Source organism: Lynx rufus, unplaced genomic scaffold (genome assembly GCF_022079265.1).
Source record: "Lynx rufus isolate CCGP_SWC_20201006 ecotype Redwood Valley unplaced genomic scaffold, mLynRuf1.p SCAF_16, whole genome shotgun sequence".
Classification (NCBI taxonomy): domain Eukaryota; kingdom Metazoa; phylum Chordata; class Mammalia; order Carnivora; family Felidae; genus Lynx; species Lynx rufus.
The window spans coordinates 16397688-16417806 of record NW_025814830.1 but is presented as its reverse complement, the minus strand read 5'-3'; the positions used below and the strand labels follow the sequence as shown (position 1 = coordinate 16417806).

General features: G+C 47.2%; 1 protein-coding gene across 4 annotated transcripts in view; it reads right to left on the bottom strand.

The window, feature by feature from the left end:
- Positions 1–20119, bottom strand: part of ANKRD27 (ankyrin repeat domain 27) — a 51753-nt gene that overhangs the window by 26127 nt on the left and 5507 nt on the right. For 3 of the 4 annotated variants that reach the window (XM_047078316.1, XM_047078318.1, XM_047078319.1), the window contains exons 2-12: positions 14094–14225; positions 7885–7995; positions 5883–6039; positions 4757–4911; positions 4263–4322; positions 4120–4173; positions 3951–4016; positions 3786–3862; positions 2995–3116; positions 1306–1384; positions 670–802 (exon numbers count right to left, since the gene is read on the bottom strand). In XM_047078316.1, coding sequence (XP_046934272.1) covers positions 670–802; positions 1306–1384; positions 2995–3116; positions 3786–3862; positions 3951–4016; positions 4120–4173; positions 4263–4322; positions 4757–4911; positions 5883–6039; positions 7885–7995; positions 14094–14195 — 1116 coding nt within the window. In that variant the 5' untranslated portion in view covers positions 14196–14225. Of the gene's footprint in view, positions 1–669; positions 803–1305; positions 1385–2994; positions 3117–3785; positions 3863–3950; positions 4017–4119; positions 4174–4262; positions 4912–5882; positions 6040–7884; positions 7996–14093; positions 14226–20119 lie in introns of those variants that run through there. The other variant, XM_047078320.1, reaches the window with a different exon arrangement.

Sequence of the window (20119 nt, the reverse complement as noted above, 5' to 3'; positions counted from 1 at the left end):
GAAGTCAGGGGAACTGTTTTTAGCCAAGTGCACCTGTCTGGGCAGGCCTATGGGTATTTTCCAGATATATTAACTTATCATTACTTTGGGAGATTCTGACATCAGCAGAAAATTAAGATCAAGGGAGTGTTCAATCCTCAGGACTCCTCGTGTGTAATACAGGAATCTCTTCACTTTACCAATTTCAACTTTGTGATTTCTGGGGGTATGGTCACATTTTGCTGGCTGGTGAAAACAGGCCAGCAATGCAACCCCGGTTTAAGATTCTCATATTTCATGTAGAAATATAATCACTTCCCCTAAGCAAAGCTCGCCAAGAAAATAATAAGACCACTGAGTCCTAAAATTGCATTTATTAATAACCTCATCTCTTGCCTACATACCCAAACTCATGGTTTCTAGCTTCCCCCTCCTGCCTACGCTTTTGAGGATGGTGACGATTAACGAAGCAGGATTTTAACCACGTGAATCCCGGTCGTAATCTGCCACTTTCACAACCAATTTTAGCACTTCAGTCTGCTAGGTGACTGTCAAGTCTCACAGCCCTTAGACAACAGAGGCCTCGTTCTTGGGGGACATTTAAGAATCCCCTTCCTCACCCCCAACCTCAGAACCCTATCAAACATGCCCTGACATCCACAAAGAAAGGCCAGGCAGGAGGGATCTTACAGGCGGCTTAACGGAGAGGCTTCCTTGCCGAATATATTCGATCGCAGCCTCAATGGAGGTCAGGCAGTATCCCAATTCATCTTTCGCTGAGCTGCTAAATCTGAAGTTTTTGATATAACTCAGGTTTGCCATCCTATCAAAAGGAAGAAAAAAGTTTCATTTTTTCTTGTTGTATATCCCATTCACACCTCTCCACAAACAATGCAGTCACTCAAGCTGGCGTGAGTGACTGAAGTCCGTTAGCTCCGGGGACCTATGACTGCTACCCCCTTAACCTCTAGCGCATGTGCAATTAGGAAAATAAGTAAAACCACCTGGTCCTTTCCTGGAGTATGCTAGTTTTTAAAAAGCTGATTACTGTAAAGCGAACCAGGGGTTCCCATCGGAAGAGGATGGGCTTTGGAGTCGGAACTGAAGCCAGCTTCCTGTTCCATCACTGACTAGCTGTGTCTTCCAGAACAAGAAACATAAGCTCTGTGGGCCTCAGTTTCCCCATCTGGAAGTGGAATGATAGCCACCCCCCGGAACGGGTGTAGGGCAGGCACAGCAACGGACTCACAAGGGGTGCTCAATCTCCTGCAGTTAGACTAAAACCATCTTGCCATTTTCAAAAAGTATTTCAACAGAAAATATTACCAATTAGGGATCTCCGTTTTCACAAGCAAATATAACAGGACTGATAGCAGATCATCAGCACACATGGTCTCCAAGTTAACTGCAGGAAGGAAACACGTGTTCGAAGCCAGCATGAGATTCAAACAGACCAACAAGCATATCAACTCCCCACCATCATCCAGCCCACAAAACCACAATCCAGTAAGGCTACGCCTCAGGGAGCGGTTCAACTCTATGATTTTTCTTTACAGTGTCCTAAATAGACGTCACATTTGAGGGGAATGCCTAGCAAAAGAAGGGGGTTCCCAGCAGACTACCCCTCGCCACCTTCCAGGACGGTTAGAGTCAGTGAAGGTGGGCAGAGGTGTGCCCAGAGCCACCTCGAAAAGCCTCTTCCCTCCTGAGATTATTTCCGTTTTACGTACTGCAGATCCTAATGCTCACATTTAGCCGTTTCCATTTTTTCCACTTCGAAATTTTAAGGACTCCGTTCACTAATCATTCTAAAAACTCGAATAGCGCAAAAGAGCAGTCTATGACTGTCTCTCCCATCCCTGCCAGGCAGTCTTCTTCCCCCAGACGCTACTGCTGTGGCTTCCCACCTGCCTCTCCAGAGACAGTCTAGGAACTCGCCGTCGTGCACATACAGCCGCCTCCTTTTTCTGGAATGCTGTTAGAAGTGCACCATATACACTCCCATTTATTACACTCGACGTGCTTTGAAAATCATCCCCTATCTGGGCACACAGGTATGACTCCCCTTTACTTTTTTCGTCTTAGCTTATTTTGCTTTACTTTTTATAATGGAAAATTTTAAGCATACACAAAATTAGGAAGAGCGGTCTAATGAACAGTCGAACCCCCGTGTACCCATCACCAGCTTGGCTCATTTTTCTTTAAGATTAAAGGTGTTTAATTTTAGCCAAGGAATGTTATCAACCAAACATTGTCAGACTGGAACACAACTGCAGAAGGGGCCAGTGGACAATTCGGCACTGGACCAAACGAATACCAACCCCCCCCCCCCGCCCCAGTGCTGTGACAGGTTCAAGAGAACACACAATAGGAAGTTTAAAGTCAATCATACACGCTCCTGCACCCAGGCAAGTTCAGACTCGAGCAGACAGTGTCATTCACTTTGCAAAGTCAGGTTCTCAAAGGACCTACGCAGCTTGGATTCTGATTTATATATCAGTTGCATGATGTCCATGCAGGTGTGGGGCAGCCTGGCTCATTTTTGAGGCCGCTGCTTCTCTGCCACCATTTTCTTACCCGAATCATACCTCACCTACCTCTTCACCCCCATTACTAGGCACCCACGCATCAGAGCAGACTCCAGGGGGCTCATGCTGGAACAGTCTGCTGCATGTGAGCCCATCTGTATGATCCTTTAAGATAACACTGCTCCGGGGTGCCTGGGTGGCTCAGTCGGTTAAGCGTCTGACTTCGGCTCAGGTCACGATCTCATGGTTCGTGGGCTCAAGCCCTGCATCGGGCCCTGTGCTGACAGCTCAGAGCCTGGAGCCTGCTTTGGATTCTGTGTCTCCCTCTCTCTCTGCCCCTCCCCAGCGCATTCTCTCTCCACCCCCCTCTCAAAAAATGAATAAACATTAAAATAAATTTAAAAACAAATAAGAGAACACTGCTCCTTGACAGATCTGCATGTGGATGTATCTACGCCCCGGCCGGCCCCCTGCCCCAAACACAAACCTCTCTGGCTGGGAGACTGTGTAATTAGCTGTACCACCTTCCGCAAACAAACCAGCTTCTGCTGCGGAGAGGTGCATTTGTTCAGCTGAGCCAGCTCTCTCTTTGCACGAGGTATGTTGAAGCTGTGAAAAAATTTGGAAAGTGACAACTTAAGACCACAGTGTAAGGGCCTTTCTTCCCTGGCCTATTACACTGCTTCCCACAAACTGTAAGTAACGAAAAACACGCACAGAAACTCAGAAGCAACCTGACTCAGGTCAGTGGCAAAACTCAACACCTCTGAATGTCCCACTCAGTATGCAAAATGATATTATAGCTGCACCAGAAAATCAGGGGGGAAAAAAAGAGTCCTCAGCCCCAGAGTGAAATAGCTCCAAGGGGTTAAAACAGTCTAAACATAACCACTTTAGATAGTTTTGTATCCTAATGGAACGGAAATTAACTCAAAAGCCAGCGCCTCTCTGGCAGGCCTCCCTCAGACAGGCAGGTGAGGAGAGACGCCCGCACGCAGGACCCACCTGGGCGAGCGGTGGGCCTGCCAAGACACCAGCTGTGCCAAATCCCACCCTGGAGCTCCCAACCAGCTGGCATGACAGGTGCAGGAGGGTGACAGCCACAAAACACTCATCTGCCAACCTCGGCCCTTTATCTCTGGTCACAAATACCCCGCACTGCTCCTCAGTATGGATTAAGTCAAACCAGCGTGCGGCCCCTGCCACTGAGAGCCCTGCTTCCAGAAGAAGCGGCCCCCGCCGCTGAGGACGCCGAGATCCTGCAGCTCGTACCCTTACCTGCACTCAGGTTTCACACCAATATCCTTCTGCTGAAGATCCTGAAGGCTTCTTGTGATTTTGTTAAAGGCAGCATCCTAACAACAGATTTTTAACGAGGCTTCAGATTTCTTAAAAAGTTTCGAAGGCAGCTTCCAACCGGGATGACAGCGATTTAGAACCTACCTCGCTTGCCTCCATGGTCCCCACATATTTAAAGATCAGGTCATAAATATCGTGCTGGACGTACATCTGTGGAATCAACGAACAGACCCCCGTTTGGGGTGTGCAGAGGTGACAAGGAGCGCCCGCTGGCACCGCTGCCTTCTCGCCCCTCGCCACCCTGACCTCTTACCTCCACCGCCTGCTTCAGCAGGTTCATCTGGGCCTCCTGCTTGGCAAGCATTTTCTGCGGAACAAGAAGGTACCACCGTTAAAGGGCTTAGATCGGCATGTGGGCAAACCGTAGTTCTCTCTCTCGGAGGTCCTGCTGCTTACCAGGTGAGAGTCCCTCAGAAGCTGCTGGAGGCATTTGGTGTAGAGAGCATTCACCGAGTCCTGTGCAACACAGAGAAACCGGTCACTCTCACAGTCCGAGGCCACGACACAAAACCCAGAACGTGTAATGTGTCCCGGAGTGAGAACATCTCGCAAGATGTATTTCCTGTATTGAAGTCCTAATACAAGCTTATCAAATAAATTATGTGATTTTTTTTCAATTTTTTTTTTTTTTTTTTAGCTGTATATGCATGAAGGGCAGGAGAAAATTTCCTCTGGGGTTAACATAGGTGATAATAATATTCATCTTTATATTTGTCATGTTCAAGCGTTCTCCGGTGGCTTGTACTACTTTTACAGTTAGAGAGAAACATTTAAACAAAACTTCCAACAGCGGAGGCAGCAAAGTTTCAGAGTGAACTGAGAGGGATCCCCGTGCTCTTGAACTGGCCTGAAACAGAGCATGTCTGGCAAAGCAAGACACAGCTACTGACTATGTGATGACGCAGGCTCTTTCTTTCACATTCCCGGAATGTTCGCTGGAAAGAGGCAATGCTCCTATCAAATCTCTCCGCGTGTCTTCCCAAAAACTCTCTCACATCTTCGATGGTTTTCAGGGAAAAGGGATCTGAAGATGTTGAAGGCTCTTCTGAAAAAGAAACAGAGGGTCAGAATGGCTGAAGCCTTCACAGTTTCCTAAGGGGGCAAGTACCACATCCTTTGCCCTGCTTCCCCAGGATCTGCAGCCCCATCTCCCAGAGGAGGATAGGAATTATTTCAAGATTCTACCCAAGAGCAGCCCAGTTACAGGACAGCTCAGGGTCCAGAGAGCCCGGTCCTCTTGAAGCCCTTTCCTTGGACAAAACAATTTGGGACCATGGGCATGACCCATGAGGCTCTTGGTGAGGAAGCCCTGACTCCTAACAATAAAGGCCTCAGAGCACATCTGGCACACTGTTATCTCGATTTCCTGGAACAACTGAAGAATTATTATTTATTAAAAATAATTAGCTCTCTTGGGGTGCCTGGGTGGCTCCGTTGGTTGAGCGACTGACTTTGGCTCAGGTCATGATCTCATGGTCCGTGAGTTCAAGCCCCACGTCAGGCTCTGTGCTGACAGCTCAGAGCCTGGAGCCTGCTTCGGATTCTGTGTCTCCCTCTCTCTCTGCCCCTCCCCCACTCATGCTCTTTTTCTCTCTGTCTCAGAAATAAATAAACATTCAAAAAAAAATTTTTTTTGAATGACTCTCAGAGAGGCACAATAGTGAAGCTGGAGGGCAATAACGGTAAAGAGCAGCTCTAAAGCTGAGGCCCAGTCAAAGCCAGGACTCCCGTTCTGCACAACTCCAGGGGGCAACATTCACACAGAGATCTACATCAATATTGCCTCCTGGAGTTGTGTAACATCCAACCTGTGCAACCATACATGGCAGACCCAAGCCACATTGTCTTGGCTCTGGATGACTTTTTGATTAAGTCCTGGGGGAGTTACTATAACGTTATGCAGGTTTCCAGTGGGCTCTTGAATAGTTTATAGGATGTTAATAACAGCTTTGTCAGGAGGAAGTTCAAGAAACACAATTCTCCAAATCAGGAGAAAGGGGTTTTCTCCCAGAATACCTGAACTCTCTCTCTTTTCCAAAGGGTGGGCTATACACAGTATGCTGAAACTTTCTTCTTTCTCATTGTAGAAAGTTTCTTCAAAGAGAATGGGCACTGAGAGAAGACAGGCGAAGCCGGCTCCTAATTTGATCCTGTTTCCTTGTATAAAGACATCCTGGAACAAGAAAGGCGTCCCTGCACCCACAGCCGGTGGTGCCCGTCCATCCGCTCTCAGCCTGGCCCCTACAGCGCACTTCTAACCTTCCCGCCTTCACTCCAGTGTGGGTTTGCAGTGGGGCCGGGGGGAGGGGGGCACGCATGAATACTCTTCTGTTTTGCTTTTTGATACAAAACTGTTTTCTTTCCCCTTTGCTCACCCTGCAGCTGCGGCTCCTTAGTACTCTGATCCTTTTTAAATATTGTAGCAGAGAAACATGCTGCTCTCAGAGCAGAAGAAAACCTGTGCCTCTGGGAAAGGAGGAAGGAAGAAGGCTCTTCTAGAATGATCCAGCATGCATGCGGCAGTCCTGCCCACATTCACCACTCTGGCCGTGGCTGGGGTGCCTGGGCAGACAAGCCATAAACCTGACTCCCATGTTCTCTGTGTGGATTTGGGTTCCTCAAAGAGAACAAACTCACAGTGACCAGCAGGGCTAACAGGGCTGCTGACCCCGGGCTGGTGCACCGGTAACCTTGTGTCCCGTCCCTCCCCTCCCACCACAGGGCTGACGAGCCCTGGCTGCCGGGTCCGAGGGACGAAGCCACAGCACCAACACCAGTGCACCTGGACCCACGCCAGGCCTGGCGAGGAACGGACCTCCCTGTCTCAGAATCTTTTTATCTCAACCTAAAAAATAAGAAAATGCAGGGCATTTGGGTGGCTCAGTTGGTTTAGCATCCGACTCTTGATTTCGGCCCAGGTCATGTCTCACGGTTGGTGGGGTCGAACCCCACGTCGGGCTCTGCGCTGACAGGATGGAACCTGCTTAGGATCCCCTCTCCCCCTCTGCCTTTCACTCTCTCTCTCTCAAAATAAATAATGAACGAAAACATAGACCCCAAAGTTAAACATCAACAATGAGACAGACAACGCGTCTCCTGTCACGATACAGTGAGAAAGATGAAACACCCTTCCCACCATGAGGAAACCTCTGAGGACCCCATGCTGAGGAACAGTCTACAAAGCAAAACATAACTGTCAATGTCACGAAAGACAAAGACAGCCTGAGGACTGTTCCAAATCGAAGAAAACTAAAAAGACCAACAACTGAATGCATTGCATGATCCTGGATCTAAAAAGAAAAAAAAAATTTTTTTCTATAAAAGGGAATAATTATTTGTATCATTAGCACAGTTTGTATGAGGACAGTATCCTATTGATGGTAAATATTGAACAGTATCCTATTATTAAATTTCTGGATTGTGATCACTCTGCTGTAAGGATGCAGGAAATCCACGTTTTAGAATAAAGGGACGTGGTGTCTGTAACTCACACTTACTTTTTCTGAAAAAGGTTCAGAAAAAGTAATGATAGCGTGTGGGGGATGGGAGAGAGGGACAGACGAAACAAATGGGGCCAAAATGCTAACAGTTGAGCTGGCTGGGGGAAGAGTGTATGAGAGTTCCTTGTACTTTACTGAAACTTCCTGTAGGTTTGAGATGATTTCAAAACCGTGTTTTTTAAAGATTTAAAATTCATCCCTGATGTCCAGTTTGTGGCCTGGAAACCAATGAGCTCTCAGGAGCACTTATCAGCAGGAGGCCCACGGGCTGAGGGAGAGATGCCCGCCCTCCCCACCCCCCACCCCTCCCTCCCTATCCCAGGCAGAGGTCTAGCCAGGCCCTGCTCGTGACTAGTATCTCCTCCCACCCCACGGGGCTGCTGCTGTGTGTGTGTGTCAGAGCCACCACTTAACACAGATGGGACAGGGTGAGAAGCAGGTCTCCCTGCCCTCCTCCCCCCTCCCACCTCCCAAGCACTGAGAGAGTGACTCAGGGCGACCCAAAAAGAGATGAATACCTTTCCATTCAAGGTCTGAAAGTGTTCTTCCACTGGTACCAAAATATAGGACTCAAACTGACATGTAGACTGAACATTGCTTGACAAGCTTCCCTTGCAGGGCACCAGGACCTGGAAAAAACAACGAGGGTGAATGCTGAGAGATGGGCCACGTACAGCTTTGGCAGGACGGGCTGCATCCAGCTGTGGGGACCTACTGGCTGACGGAGCCGAGTGACGGGGGTGATGAAGTCCTGGTGACAAAGCTGCGCTCCCCACCAGGGAAGAGGGGCAGGCGGTCACAGGCGCCCTGGGTCCTGCCCCACGGCCAGTGCCAGGTGCCCCACTGTATTCTCAGCAGGCTCAGGGATGGTTCCAGATGAAGACGGGGTAGTTTGGGAAAGTGAAACTAAAAAGGCACATGTAGTCCCACCACCTGAACGAGAATCCCTGCACCTCAAAGACAGCTTCCTTCCTGTCTTTTTTCCCTGCCTTTTTTTTTTTTTTAAGCCTAGTCATGATCATAGTTTGTAATGTGAGCCGCAGAAACACAGCTTCCTGTGTAGACTCTCACCGTCACCAAGGTGTCTTGGCGTGCCAGACTCTGTCTTTGGGGCAGGCTCAACATGAGACATGAACTTTGGCCCGACCGTGGCCACCACGCCGACTGGGCACCAACAAGCGAGTCTGCATGGCTCAGGGACTCTCTCAAACTCAAGTGTACCCAGAAGGAAGATGACGGCCTAGTCCCTCAGAGCCCTCTCTCCTAAAGCAACCCAGCACAAAGCAAACGGCTTCTGCACATATCCCCATCATACATACATGCCCAAGGAAACTGAGGATCAAGGGAGCTGAGGAAACTGTCCAGGGTCACACAGCCAGTGAGTGGCGGTGCCATGACTCAAAGTCCTGCCACTTCCTGGAGCCAGTGCTGGGAGCTCAGCCCAGGGCTGGCTGGACGTCCCCCTGCAAAGACACCGTAAAACTCTGCAGCCATCGAGAGCGGCTGTCATCAGGGGCTTCCTCAGGCAGGGTAGAAAGAGCAGCATGGCCTCGCCCCCCATGGGGGACACGCCAACTCCTCGCAGCAGAAAAAGGAGGCACTTGTTGACAAAAGAACACAGCCCTGTCGATGAAGTGGCTCACCCCTCCTAAAAAAATCAAGACGGAATCAGATCAACGTCTAGATTTAACTACCAATTTCAGGAAACACAGGAAACAGAGGACCACCGTCAACACCACCATGGGACTGCAACTGGCAAAAGTCAAAATGCAGGAAACTACAGGGTGAATGACCCAGGGGAATGAATCTCAAAGAAAGAAAGGAAAGAAAGGAAGGAAAGGAAGGACAGGACAGGAAAGGAAAGGAAAGGGGAAGGAAGGAAAGAAAGAAGGAAGGAAGGAAGAGAAAGAAAACAAGAAAGGGGAAGATAAAACTAAAAAGACACACAAAGCTGTGGTGATGGTTTCAGAAGGCTACACAAATGTCAAAACTGACCGCATCTCACACACGCAGTATGTGTGGCTCTGCGTGCTCCAGTTTAGCTCAGCAGTGAGGAGAAAAGACAGACTTAAAGACTCCTCAATCCAACATAACTTGTGGACCTCCTCTGGATCCTGATCTGAACAAACCCACTGCAAAACAGACAAACAGACAAACAATTACGAGACGGTTTGGGAAATTTGACTAGATAGTTGACAACACTGAAGAATCATTAAGGAAATTTTTTAGCTGTGATAATGGCATTGTGGTTACATTTTTTAAGAGTCCTTGTCATTTAAAAACACATCCCTAAATATCTGCAGACAAAACCACATGACAACCTGACACAATTTTTCTGGGATTTGCTTCAAAAGAATCCAGTAGCTGAGAGCAGAGGGCAGGAGGGAGCAGAAATGACATGTGACCAGCCACTGAACTGATCACTCCTGAAGCTGGGTGACAGATGCATGGGGCTCTTTATATTACTCTTTCTTCTCCTATCAAATGTTCGATATTAAGCTTAGTTGGTAGAGCATGTGACTTTTTTTAATGTGTGTTATTTTTGACAGGAAGAGAGAGAGACAGAGCGTGAGTGGGGAAGGGGCAGAGAGAGGTAGCGTCAGAATCTGAAGCAGGCTCCAGGCTCTTAGCTGTCAGCAAGAACCCAACGCGGGGCTCAATCTCACAAACCACAAGATCATGACCTGAGCCACAGTCAGACGCTCAAACGACTGAGCCACCCAGGCACCCCATAGAGCATGTGACTCTTGATCTCAGGGTCATGAGTTTGAGCCCCACGTTGGGCACTGAGATTACTTAACAAAAGATATTTTTAAAACACATATAATTTTATATTTTAATACAAGTAAAACTTAAAGAAAGAAAAGGGAGGCCATCAGATAGAAGCATGAATTGAGAAACAACCTCATGGTCGCAGGGAACACAGAAAGAAGAGCCTGGGGACCTGAGAGCTGGCACAGGCAAGAGAACACCATGAACCAGGAGGGGGACTGTTTATCGCCCAAACTCAGGGAGGCCCAGAGATGGTCCCATGCCCGCTCCATGGATGAAGGAGTCCCACAGTCCCACGTGAGAGACCAGGAACTTCTGAGGTGCCTCGGAGAACCTCACCCCAACTGTGATTCCATTCTATTTACCTGTTTACGTGCGCCTTCTCTGCCTCCCTGATTTGAATAAAGCGCGACCGGCTCCTGCTGTACTGGATCCCCATTCCTGCTCACTGTTCGACAATACAGTAGGCACCCGATGAATGTTTGCTGAGTGAGCAGGGGTCCTCTAACATCAAGGGCCCCCCAGTTTCAGGTAGATGATGCTGCCTGGAGCATTTCATTACAGGCAGAAGGCAGGAGCCGGGCTCCCTGGCCGAGAGGGGGGTAAGGAAGCCAGCCCCTGGAGGGCAGAGACGAGGAGCAGTAGTGAAGCTGCCCACAGGACGCGGGGTCAAGTGCAAGTGTCTCGGGGGCCCTCCCAAGACAGAGCTTGAGACTTCTGGAGCAGACCTCATGGAGATTACAGCCTACGTGGAGGCCACAAAGTTTAGAGTCTCTGAGTAGACCCTAGGTTGGGGACCTGCTTATTTCAAAGATTAACAATAAAAGTTTTTACTCTAGCCCCTTTATAAAGAATTTTTATACAACAGTAAATAAATAAAGGACAGTAGAATAAAAGCAAGAACCAGCATTAGCATGCTGCTACTCCTGGGTATGCTCCGGACTCTTCTCCAGGCCACGTTAGGCACTCCACGGGCGCCCAGGATGACCTCTGTCCTGACACTCATTCCTCTGAGCTACCAACGGCCTGCTTCTGGAATTCCCTGAAGGCATGCCGTGCTCCCCACCCACCTGTGTGATCCTGGAAACCCAGCACAGTGCTGGGCTGGCACGTAGTGGGTGCTCAATAAACGTTTGTTGGCTGGATCTACGCTAAACAAGAGCTGAGAACTGGAATACAGACCTCAGTGCCCTCAGCTGGCCTGTCTAGGTATTTTACTTGGAAGTCAGTTCTTTGGAACTCGGAAGACATGCTGACAGGTTCCCAGGCGGGCCCTCAAAAGCCTACGTACCCCATAATTAAAAGATTGCAAGGAGAGGAACAAATTTAATCTCCCTTTGAAATTTGTGTTTTTCCTGTAGGCAAATGGCCCCACCCCTAATCCACCTGGGAATCCTTGATACCCCACGGACAAGAGCCCCAGGGAAGCAGCGGGCCTGCCCAGCCCACTCTGAAGAATCCACAGTATATAATTAGCTGGGTGCTAATTAAATAGAAGCAGTGTGGGGGTGTCACAGGCCTCTGGGGTTGGAATCTAGGAAACACGGGGAGTAAGAGCTTCCTGTCCAGTCAGAGAGCAGGTGATGGCAGGAGGCGCCTGCCTGGATGCAGGCATCTGAATCATGGGAAGGTTTTGAAAGGAGACAAACTCAAGGAGGGAGGGGCAGGGGAGGGGGGCAGTCAGGTGCACCCTCAGCTGCCACACACTGTCACAGGAGGATGAGGCGGCCAACCAGCTGTGCTTTAGAAAGGAGTGTGAGGGGCAGGTAAACCTGGGTGGGGGGAACACATGTTCAAAAGTTCACAGTTTTTTAGAGCCCAATAAACAACTCTGATGCCCAGGGCTGATTCAGGGGCAGCCAAACTTGGCCCGATGGCCAAACCCCATGGGAAGAAATTCAGCTTTCACCCACTGGGGCGGCAGGGATCCCTGAGCGGTGGCAGAAACAATTAAGTACTCTTCCAGAGGCTACTGGAATATTCTTTTCTCATTCCACCAACAGAAGTGGACGGAATACTACTATGGGTTAGCCCATCACACAGCTGAGAGGGGCAGGAACGAGCCATCAACATGTGACCGGGCTGAGGCAGACAGCGGCGGTTAGCTCCTTCCCGCTGTGACTTCTGCTGGCTAGTTGGCCTCACTGATTCTCTCCCATCTACTGAAGGCCAGAAAGTCAGTGCTGTGAAATGTGGGCCCCAGACAGCTGCTGCCGGACCCTGCAGATCTCAGGAGCGGCTGGAGTAAGGACCTGGGGGCCACCGGGAGCTCGGGATGACACAGTTTATGAAGAATCTCCCGTTCCTTGGGGTAGCCAGAAGGAAGGTGACCAAGATGCTGGAGTTCACATTCAGTATTTCCCTTTCGCTGAAGTGAGCTCGAGTGGGAGTCCACTGCTTGCAGCCGGAAAAGCATCTACCTGGGGACAGGAACCATGCTACGTGCTGGCAACACAATCTGGCAAGACAGACGGGTCCCATAGGGTATTCACAGCATGGCGTTCTTAAAGAGCAAGAGAAAGTTACACGTAGTATGCTCTTATCTAGACAGTATTTTTTCAAATATAGGACAGAGATGGGGAGGACATACATCCCATATTCGGTCAGTTAACGTGACTGCTTTGTGTCCTGTACTTCTTCCCTGTGACATGAACCACAGCTGTAATTAGTACGTATTTTCCATCTCCCCCACTAGAATTTAAGCTCCATAAGGGTAAAGACGGCGAAAACATATTCCTATATAATCCTATTTATTGTTGAACCCTCAGCATTAAACATGGTACCTTGCTCAGAGTAGCATTTAATAACTGCCGTGAAATGAACAGATGATAGTGTCTCTGGTGAACTTTAGAAGCTTCTTATTTTCTTCTTGGAAACAGCTATAGTCTTCAGTTGCTTTTGTGTGTGTGTGTGTGTGTGTGTGTGTGTGTGTGTGCGCGCGCGCACGCGCGAACATACGTATATAGACACACACACATGTATACGTTATACATAATGAACTTTGTGACTTCTTCAAACCGAAGTAAAGTAACTCTGGGACAAATCTATGAATCACAAAGTGGACCCTAAAACCGGGGAGGAACTTGGGGAAAGCAGGCTGCGGTGGCCGCGGGACAGAAAGGGGAAGGTGAAAGTCAGCTCCCGTTTCCCAGACAAAGCAGCCAACAATGAACGTGCAGTGAACCCGAGTAAGCTGCCTTCTCCTCCAGCTCAAATCCTTGGCCGCAAAGCAGGAACCCGGTCTGAGAAGAGGGCAACACACACGAAGAAGCACAAAGGCAAGAAAACGAGCAGGCAGCAGCCCGAAGGCGCCGAGCATTCTGTGTGGCGCAAGGCCGTGTACACAAGAGGCCGCGGCCGTCACCACCCGAGCACCGGAAAGGTCTGCGCTGCGGGGCCTGCCTCCCTGCAGGCAGCAGGTGCCCCAGCGACAAACCGTGGTTTCTCTTATGCGCTTCCCTTCTCCTGCAATCTGGATGCCTCGATTATTCCACCAGGTCCTCCCCTTTAGGAAATGCCTTCCACAGCAACATACGAATGCGTTTATAGCTCCCTTATTCCATGCAAGTGAGCACACACCTCACAGACAAGGAGCCTGAGGCCCTGAGGGAAATATGACGTCTGCCCCCAGAGGCCCTCATGGTCAACATGGAGACAAGAGAAACAGAGGTGAATATCATGAGATCAACGTCATCAGGGGCTGTCAATAATGTCATCAGAGAAAGGATTACACCCGAGGCTGGTGCAACACCAGGAGGCTTCCTGGAGGAGGCAGCTCGTGGTGGTCCCTCTCTATTGTTCACATACTGAGCGTGGCCAGGGGCTTGTTATACTGAGCAAGTTTGTAACTGACTCCCTCTATGCTTAACCAAATTCGACAGTATGTCTGGCCTCGTCGGCACTGCCTGGTCCACGCCTAATGGAGAAGGATGACCCTCAGGCTTGAGGCACTTACAATGCCATGGATTTGGGCCACCTTGTTGCATAAGTCAGGACGCCACTTCTGAAGAGCCAGATAGAAAGGATTTTTCAGGAGATCTTCGTCATATAGAGCCATATGGACTTCAGATGGGGCAGAGACCGTCTCCTGGGACAAGGAAAGAAAAAGCAGTAAATGACCACTTTCAGATTTATATAACACAGAAAAGTCCTGTTCTGGCAACTTCTAAAAAGCATCTCTGACATGTATTATTCTACTCTACAGACTTAACACCCCATCAGGAAGTATCAAAGATAACCCACCAATTCCAAGATGAGTTGTTTTACTGGCTAACTGTATACATTACATCCTGAAAATCTTAAGCTCCAAATCATTGCAAAAAATAAAAATGGCTATTTTTAGAACATCCTCTGTGACCAAAATTATGACATTTTAAATATATGTGTGTATTCTGAATGAAATACTTTCAGCCTACAGGAACAATGGAAACCTGCCACCCCGGATTACCAAATTTAACACTTTGAGTATTTGCTTCAGAGTTTCTTTTAAGAAGTCTATCAGAGGGGCGCCTGGGTGGCGCAGTCGGTTAAGCGTCCGACTTCAGCCAGGTCACGATCTCGCGGTCCGCGAGTTCGAGCCCCGCGTCAGGCTCTGGGCTGATGGCTCAGAGCCTGGAGCCTGTTTCCGATTCTGTGTCTCCCTCTCTCTCTGCCCCTCCCCCATTCATGCTCTGTCTCTCTCTGTCCCAAAAATAAATAAAAACGTGGAAAAAAAAAATTTAGAAGTCTATCAGAATAGACTGGAATCCCCCTATGCCCCTCTGATCCCATTCCCTCCTCCTCTTTCAGAACCAACCACTATTCTTGTTCATGTTTCTATTCCTTTAACACGCGTGCATTCATAAGTAATATAAAATATTCTTTTAGGAGCTTCAGAATTTCCATACTTGGCTTCACGCTGCAAGTATCCTGGAACACGCCTCTTCCAATCAACAAGTTTTCAAATCCTAGCTATGCTGATCCATACAGATCAGACGTTCCTTCACTAACTTCTGATGTCTAGTATTCTTTTAAGGGAACATGACACAATTTATTTATCTGATATCCTATATTGCATCCACATTTTCGGGATTACAAACAATGCTGGAATGAACTTGCTTATGCCCTTATGTGTATAGCCTGAGCACATATGTGGGAACGTCCCTAGGAGAGGCAGTCTAGGGTACACCCACCTGCTTTCTACTTCCATGAAAAGAGCATGGGTGCACCCCTCCCTCACACCACATCCTAGCCAACCCTTTTTAGTATTGTCCAATTATCTCATTTCTGCCAGTCTGGGAGTATAAAATAGTATTTTGCTGTTTTTAATTTTCATTTCTCTAATGAAATTGAACATCGGGACTCCTGAGCGGCTCAGTTGGTTGAGCGTCTGACTCTTGGTTTCGGCTCAGGTCATGACCTCGCCGTTCATGGGCTCAAGCCCCACATCAGGCTCTGCGCTGACAGTGCAGCGCCTGCTCGGGATTCTCTCTCTCCCTCTCTCTCTGCCCCTTCCCTGCCCACACTGTCTCTCTAAATACACTTAAACAAAAAAAGAAAAAGAAAAACAAATTGAACGTCATTTCCTTATGTTCTATAAATTGCCTTATCACGTCTTTCGCCCACTTTTTACATGGGTTGTTGGCCTTTTTCTTACCATTTATAGTTCTTTATGCATCTGGATACTAAAAGGACTTGCAAATATCTTCTCCCGATCTGTGACCTGTCTCCTCATTTTTTCAAATGGATATTTTCAGAAATAGAAGTGTTTGATTTTAATGTGGCTGAACCTGTCAACCCTTGCCTTAATGGTCAGTGCTTTGTGGATCTTAGGAAATCCTATCATCTGGAGTACCTTTCTGCAAAGTGACTTCATCATTCTCGCTTTCAGAAGGTGGAGTCTACCTCCCCACCCCTGTGAATCTGAGCCAGCCCTGTGACTGCGTTAGCCAACCAACAGACAGAAGTGATGCTCTGGGATTTTAGAGTGTCAGCCTCAAGAGACTGCAGATTCCACACCCTTTCTCTTGGCACCCTAAGACCACCACGCTATGAAGAAGCCTGTGAGGGGCGCCTGGGTGGCTCAGTCAGTTAAACATCTGACTTTGGCTAAGATCATGATCTCACGGTTTGTGGGTTCGAGCCCCGTGTCAGGGTCTGTGCAGACAGCTCGGAGCCTGAAGTCTGCTTCAGATTCTGTGTCTCCTTCTCTCTCTCTGCCCCTCTCCCATTCATGCTCTGCCTCTCTCAAAAATAAATAAAAACATTTTAAAAATTAAAAGAAGAAGAAGAAGAAGAAGAAGAAGCCCGTGGGATGAAGGACCATGAGGGGAAGAGAGGCCCATGTGGTCCAGTGAGTACAGCCAGCCAGCCCACCCACCAGCTGAATGCAGCCATGTGAGTCCAGGTGAGACTAGCAGAAGAACCAGTCTGCCAGCCCATGAATAGTAGGAAACGATGAATCGTGGCAGTTTTAAGCCACTAAGTTTTGGGCTGGTTTACTATGCAACACAGACTACTTGAAATCATATCCTTTCAACTCCAAAACCATAAATATAATCACTATAATTCTTAAGAATCTTCGTTTTTATACATACTATAAATTAGGCATCTAATTTAATTTCTTTCCTATATGGTAAGCTATCTTGGGCTGTTTGGGCTACTAACACAAAAAGTACAGACTGGGCGGCTTAAATTTACTTCTCATAGTTCTGGAGGCTGGAAGCCCAAGAACAAGGTCCTGGCAGATTTGGTTCTTGATGACCCACTTCCTAGTTTGTAGACTGCCACCACCTCGCTGGGTCCTCACATGGCAAGAGTTCTCCTGTCTTTTCCTCTTTTTACAAGACTGTTCATTCCATCACGAGGGCCCCATGACCTAATCTAACCCCTATGAATCTCAACGCCTGACCCCCAAATACCATCACATTAAGGATTAGGATTTCAACATATGAATGGCGGGGTGGGGGCACAAAAATTCAGTCCAGAGCATAAGCCAACTGTCCCATCATGCTTTTTTGAATAGTCGATCACTTTCACACTGGCCAATAATGCTACCTTTGCTATATTCCAAGTCCCTATATATGTTTAGCTGGTTTCTGAGCTCTACGCTATTTCAACAGTCTAACCAGTGCCATCCAACACTTGAGAAATGTAATTACATACACACTATGCATAAACACATATAACTTAAAATTTTCTGGTAGTCACATTAAAAAAGAAACAGGGGCGCCTGGGTGGCTCAGTTGGTTGAGCATCTGACTTCGGCTCAGGTCATGATCTCATAGCTCGTGAGTTTGATCCCCGCATCAGGCTCTGTGCTGACAGCTCAGAGCCTGAAGCCTGCTTCCAATTCTGTGTCTCCCTCTCTGCCCTCCCCCTCTCGAGTTCTGTCTCTCTCTCTCTCTCTCTAAAATAAATAAACGTTAAAAAAAATTTACTTTTTCAGGGCGCCTAGGTGGCTCAGTGGGTTAAGCATCTGACTTTTGTTCTTGTCATGATCTCACGGTTCATGAATTCGGGCCCCACACTGGGCTCCATGTTCACAGCTCAGAGCCTGGAGCCTGCTTTGGATTCTGTGTCTCCCTCTCTCTCTGCCCCTCCCTGCTTTCTCTGCCTCTCTCTCAAAAATAAACATTAAAAAAGTTGTTTTTAATTGTTTTTTAAAGAAACAGATGAGGGGCACCTGGGTGGCTTAGTCAGTTAAGCATCCAACTTTGGCTCAGGTCATGATCTCGCGGTTCATGGGTTCAAGCCCCACATCGGGCTCTGTGCTGACAGCCCAGAGCCTGTTGTCTGTTTTGGATTCTGTGTCTCTCTCTCTGCTCCTCCCCTGCTTTCACTCTCTCTCTCCCTCTCTCAAAAATAAACATTAAAAATTTTTTTAATATAAAGTGAAATTAATTTTAATATTTATCCTAATATAACCAAAATATTATATTTTCAACATGTGATCAATTTTTAAAACTATTAATGACACATTTTACATTCTTTTTTACTCTTACTAAATCTTCAAAATTTGGTGTGTACTTTACATTCACTTTTCAATTCATATTAGCCACATTCAAGTGCTCCATAGCCACATACGGCTAGTGGCTATTATACTGGACAGAGTAGGGCTACACCACATTGTTTTACATGACTATAGCTTCATAATAAGCCTTGCTGTCTCATAAAGGCCTCCCTCCTTGTTCTCCAAAATTGTCTGGTTCTTCTTAACTTTTTGCAATATCACACAAATTAAAATCAGTTCATCAATACCATGAAAAATCCTCTTGGGATTTTTATTAGAAATGCACTAAATTTATGGACTGGAAAGTCAACATCTTTATGATAATGAATCTCATCATCCATGGACATGGTATGTCTTTCCCTGTATGTCTTCTTCTATGTCCTCCAATTAAATTTTCTCCATAAAAATCATAGATTATATACAACTTTTATTAAACATTATTTGCATATTCTGTATAGATTTTCTCCTGTTGTGAATGGAGCTTCCATTGCCCCTGTCTGCTCCATTTACCATACATCCGTGTGGTGTCCCTGAGCTATCAGAGAGGAATATGAAAAATGGGCACAGAAAAAGAATCTGAGCCTCCATCTCAGGCAGTGCAATGAAGAATATAAACACCTGTCTTGCAGAATTCCCATTTACATGCCGCTTTCAGTATTTTTGCCATACTGCATACCAGTATACCACCACTTACTGCTGGCCCATATGGTGTCTTTGTGAGAATCAGAAAAAGGGACCCCATCCTCCCAGTGGGTACAGTCCTATGCCAGGGCACATGGCTTGGTAAGTAGCTCACAGGCTATTTATCAGCCCCAGTTTGCCAATATCTCCCTCCCCTAGGCAGGGCACCTGTGTAGTAAATAATCTGCATAATTATACACAATGACTCTACTGCTAATGTTTGACATATTCCTTTAAACACCTACTGTCTTTTAAATTTTATTTTATTTAGGGGCGCCTGGGTGGCTCAGTCGGTTGAGCGTCTGACTTCGGCTCAGGTCATGATCTCGCGGTTTGTGAGTTTGAGCCCCGTGTCGGGCTCTGGGCTGACAGCTCAGAGCCTGGAGTCTGCTTTGGATTCTGTGTCTCCTCCTCTCTCTGCCCCTCCGATGCTGATGTTCTGTCTCTCTCTGTCTCTTAATAATAAATAAACATTAAAAAATTTTTTTTTATTTTATTTATTTTTATTAAGTTTATTTATTTATTTTGAGAGAGAAAGAGAAAGAGAAAAGCACAAGCAGAGGAGGGGCAGAGAGAGGTGAGAGAATCCAAAGCAGGCTCCTTGCTGTTGGCATAGAGCCTGATGTGGGGCTCGATCCCACTAACGGTGAGATCACGACCGGAGCAAAATCAAGACTTGGACGCTTAAATGAGCCACCTACGCACCTCTAAATTTTATTTTAAAAAGAACCCTTATTACAACTTTAAATATAAAAACAGTATCACTCCTATAAAATATGTAATCTTAAAAATTATAAAAACGATTGACGTTAAAACCTTGCTAAATACCACTACCTGCCAAACACTCTGAACCCGAGCCTGAGACCCCTTCACTGAAAAGGGAAAATTAGCAACTATCAAAGAACATCAAGTAACTTATCCCTAATACAATAAGATGAATGAAATAGGAATGAAAAACTGAATTACTTTCTTACTATGTAACAATATTCCAAAATGCCTTCTTGGGAAAATACCAGGACAGTAGACATAAGTACATACATTATGAATTCTATCAGTTTCAGCTAATGATAAAAATAGCAACTATTTGATGGGGCACCTGCGGGGCTCTGTAGGTTGAGTGACTTTGGCTCAGGGCATGATCTCGCAGTTCATGAGTGTGAGCCCCACATCAGGCTCTCTGCTGTCAGCACAGAGCCCGCTTCAGATCCTCTGTCTCCTTCTCTCTGTCCCTCCCCTGCCTGCACGTTCTCAAAAATAAACAAACATTAAAAAACAAAAACAGCAACTATTTGAAAGCATCTTTCGTTCAG